The sequence below is a fragment of the Myodes glareolus genome, chromosome 14, assembly GCF_982192425.1.
Source record: "Myodes glareolus chromosome 14, mMyoGla1.1, whole genome shotgun sequence".
Taxonomy (NCBI): Eukaryota; Metazoa; Chordata; class Mammalia; order Rodentia; family Cricetidae; genus Myodes; species Myodes glareolus.
The window spans coordinates 36,264,826-36,269,326 of record NC_142039.1 but is presented as its reverse complement, the minus strand read 5'-3'; the positions used below and the strand labels follow the sequence as shown (position 1 = coordinate 36,269,326).

Below are 4,501 nucleotides of genomic sequence, written 5' to 3'. Positions count from 1 at the left end.
TGGAGTTCAAAACTCCTCTTGCTTCAGCACCACACGCACGGGCTCCGATACCCAGCCAGAGATTTGTTTTTAATGTGAAGACAGATGTATAATGTGTATCTGTATCACTCCTTCCATCAGCAGTACATTTTCCACAGGGGAAGGATCACTCCCCCCACAGCCCCATACCGAGAGGAGCTGTCCACAGCACTCCAGGCCCTTCCCCGACAGACTCGTCTTCCTTATATAAAAGCATTTTTAAAACTGTCACTGAGGACACAAACGTTTCTTTCGCTAACGGCCAGGGAGTATATAGCACTGAACCCGGAAGACTAACAGAGTCGACCACGGTCCTGGGATGAGAACAGAAATTCTCTGAAATTGATGGGTTGCTGTGCAGAAAGAGGAAGGACAACTTTCAGCTAAGTCAGAAGACTGAGGCAAAGAACAATAGGGATGGCTTGCAACAGGACCAGCTTCACTACAGGCAGCATTGAGCTGCGCTGAAATCTGCCACCAGGCCCAGCCCATGCTGGCTCCAGCGTGGTGAACGCTTTCATTTATCCAGGGATCAGTAGCCAGGGGGGAGAAAGTTTCATTCTCCAGCTGTTGTGTCATTTCCCTTGATAAGTCCTAAATTGACCGCGTTATCCGGCACCAAAGGAGCCTTCCTGTGGTAGGCAGTTTTTATTATGTGCCCTTTCAGGAGACAAAGGCAGCTGCGAGGGTAAAGCGCTATGGGGAAAAAGACAATATTATTCTCACAGCTTCATAACCATGCTCTTCTGAGGGGTAATGCGAACATAAGAAATGAGGCAAGATTACCATCTATTAGCCTGGCTACATGGCAATCAGGTGAGAGAAAACCACAAAGCGCTGTTTCCTTCACAGGCGACTGTTAGCATGGAGAATTCCAATTAGTACATTTCAAACAGAAAGCTCCTTGTGTTTTTATTTTTGCACTGTGTATGAATGGGCTTACCAACAAAGTAGGGCTGAATCCCTCTAGCAAGAGTTTCCTCCCCGTTCTGGCTTCCGTTGTTAAACCCTAAAGAAGTGCGCTCTGGCTTTGGGAAGAGGCAGGGTAAACAGAAATGGCTTTATCTGGGCTAGGAGGTCCTTGAAGGATGGCTTGTGAAGGAGGAAGGTATACTGAAGGATGAGAGACAGAGGAGGTCCTGTGATGATTTCTCCATCGCTCTATGGCGGCTCGGTGATAAACATCCTGACGGGCTTTGTGTTGACGTGTTGATCCTATTTTAAAAACATCTCCACAGATCCTCAAACGGCAGCGGGTGAGGTGGACGGGGTTAATCTGGAGGAGATTCGAGAGTTTGCCAAAGCTTTTAAAATTCGACGCCTGTCCCTTGGCCTGACACAGACTCAGGTGGGACAAGCCCTCAGTGCCACAGAGGGCCCCGCATACAGCCAGTCAGCCATCTGCAGGTAACAGGCTCTGCATGCCGTGGACACGGGCCAGCCTGGGCCTTGTTTGTTCTTGCAGCTCAGTTCTTCTTCTTGGGGTGGGCAAACTGGAGGAACGGAGCATGGTAATGAAGGCTGGGGTGGTTGTGTGTTGGGACTGGTGACATCAGTGCAAAGTGGGGTGTCGGTGAAGAGTTGAGGGGTTCTGTCTTCTAACTCCTATCAACTCCATGAACTTCCAAGGCTGACAGGTTGAAAAGAGCTGTCCTGGGCAGGGATCTCCTTTTTCCTCGGTGCCCCTGCCAGACGAGAATGCTAACTCCTGTCCACACATGGGCATCCTGAGCAAACGCAAAACTGCTAATCCACCCTACTGTTAACTCTCCAAAGATGGCTCCAAGGTTTCCCACGAAATACATACTTTAACAAATTTCACTGTCTCGTGGGAGGAAATTTTATTACTTGCCTGCCCAGACTCGTCTTTATAAGCAGAAAGGAAGGTAGAAGAAAGGAAAACAAGAGAAGAAAGGGGGAAAGACCTGCTTTAAATGTTTACAAACAGGTAGTGAATCTGACCTAGCTGTACCCACACCCTCCTGCCACATTAAATACGTGACTGAATCCAGCCTTGGTTGTGTTGAGTTGATCCGGGTTAAGTCTTCAGGAGCAGCCCCCACGCATGCATGTGTTGCACTAATCCCATGTTTATGCATGAGGGAATGGGAGGCGCTCGGTAGGAGCTTTTTCCTCTTGGGCAGTGCCTTAGGAGTCCTCCTCCATCAGGAACAGCCAAGAAACCAACTCTAAACTCATTTAAGTGGATTTTGTTCTTGGTGATCCATGAAATGCTGTCTTTTTATCTGCTCTTTATACTTTTAATGTATTCCCCAAAGGACAGAAGTGTACTTTTCCTGCAGTTTAAGACTAAGGTTATAAATAACATCAGTATGGGGTGGTAGCTTGCAGCTCACATTTTGCTCAATGATTTTCCATAAAACCCATTGATTGTTGTTAAATACAAAAAGCACCATAGGATCCTTTCACTTCTACGGTCTCCCCTACTGTTTTTTCTTATAAGATACCTCCCTGTAGAAAATAACCTTTATTCAGTCTATACAAGGATACTACTGCTGAGAAATTTATATCAAGGCTTGTATATGTTATTCCAAACACCACGTACAGAAGCATCAACGCTAACAAGTAGCATCAATGATGGGAATAGAGTCTCTCCCTGTCGGGAGACATTAATTTTGTTTGGTCTTGGCGCCTTGTGATCAAGGCAGCCACGGGTTTTTATTTTGATGTCAATTTGCCATTGTTGTTAAATTTCTCTTTGGCTTATTTTAGCCCTAAAATGTGATTTTCTTTTATTGACTGAAGTGCTCTCTAATGTTTCGACTCAGACACACATGCACACAGATTCCTGGGCATCCCCAATCAGATATGCTGATTTGTGAAGTCTTCCCCAGAGGGAAGCTAAAAATACTGTAGAATGCGGACTTCTGGAAATGTTAGCATCCCTTAACAGAGCAGATCAACGAACTTCGGGGCCTTTCTCCAGCTTCCAGTGTTTTAGTGATGCTTTTTAGAAGGTGTCTATCCAAATGAATTAATGAATAAGTCTCAAGACTTTGCATTAGAATAGTCTCAGTGAATTCAAAGGCTGGGAAAGACTGTGCCAGTGTCTGCACATCGAGACACCACTCTGCTAATTGGCTGAAGTGACTCCCAGAGACTGTGTGATCTTTCTTATCAGAGTTACAAAAGGAAGATGACACCACTATACCAGATGTCCCTTTCACAAGCTCTGCCCCTGGGTGCCACAGCCCTATGAGGCTGGTTGTGTTACTATCAAGAGTTCAACCCCCAGGCTTTTATGATGAAGGATAGCAAAATGCAAAAGGTGGCAAGTTGTCACAATGGTGGCTTTGGGGAGTCTGACACAGGTGACAAAGGCATTAATAATATTAAGTACCACAATAAACAAATGCCTTCTCGAACTCTGAGTGGTTGGGAGCACCACGGAGTTAAACCCTTGATGAAACCTGGGCTGCCCACCTTAACAAAGAGATCTAAGGACACACTGCAACATTCGATCCTGGCACACAGGAAGGCCCTCCTGGCTCATCCTTTTGCAAGCATCTTAAACCATACCAGATGATTGCTTTTTCAGCAACATGGAATGCTCTTTTTAAAAGGAGAAAAATCTGTGTCCTCTGCAGTCAATAGGAGGGACATGGATTTGGACTTAGAATAAAGAAACAAATAAACAAAAGGAACTGGTCCCCTTTTGCATTTCACCGACAGTATGGCTTTAGTACCGGAAGGACTTTTTAAAACACTCGATATAATTTTGTCCAGGATGCTTCATATTTTTTAAAGTAAATGTAGCAAAGAATTGCTGATGGCGATTGATACATGGGAGACCTCATTTGTAGAAAATGATATCACTCAAGTACAGTTTGCAGATATCCCACATTAAACACAGCAGGATGCTCTGGGACAAAAGTGCACCATTACACTGGAGGGTGATTGGAAGCCACAAGGTGGCCTAAGCCCACCCAGGGGTGGGGCATTCCATAGTAATTACAATGTATCCAGCTGTTTAGGCCAGAGCTGTAAAGTAACAGCTGGTCTGTATTTTACCTGGACAGGGAGGCATGTTGTTAAGTTACATATGGGGAAAATTGTTACCAGAGAGAAAGAAGTTAAAATAAGACACAAGAGGAGATAAAAAAGAGAGGCATGAAGAGGAGCTTGGCCCAGTAAGCCACACCAAACTATGATAACAGCTGTAACATTTTTCAAAACCAACACAATAGAGAGGAAACCCAAATGCAAAGCATGATCGTTTTCAGTAAAAGAATATGACAACTGTTATCTTGAATGTCACTTTCGTGGTTAATGTCTGCCTTAAGAATTCTGAGGGCTGGGGAAATAAAGCCGGGAGCAGCCGAGACGGCAGCTTAGATCTCAGAGTTTAGAGAGAAAAGGCCTGCGAGTTGCTTGTGTTTCCATAGCGTGTGCCGGTGCTTTTTTCCCCCTCCCCTGTCCGTGTGCTCGGGGATCTGCATGGCTGGCATGGAGCTCGCTGGGA

General features: G+C 45.5%; 1 protein-coding gene across 1 annotated transcript in view; it reads left to right on the top strand.

Moving 5' to 3' along the window:
* Window positions 1-716: 716 nt before the first annotated feature.
* LOC148119787 (POU domain, class 6, transcription factor 2-like) overlaps window positions 717-4,501 on the top strand; it is an 8,445-nt gene continuing 4,660 nt past the window's right edge. The window contains exons 1-2 of the mRNA XM_087896665.1: window positions 717-834; window positions 1,257-1,425. Of these exons, the coding sequence (XP_087752791.1) occupies window positions 717-834; window positions 1,257-1,425 (287 nt within the window). The remainder of the gene's footprint in view (window positions 835-1,256; window positions 1,426-4,501) is intronic.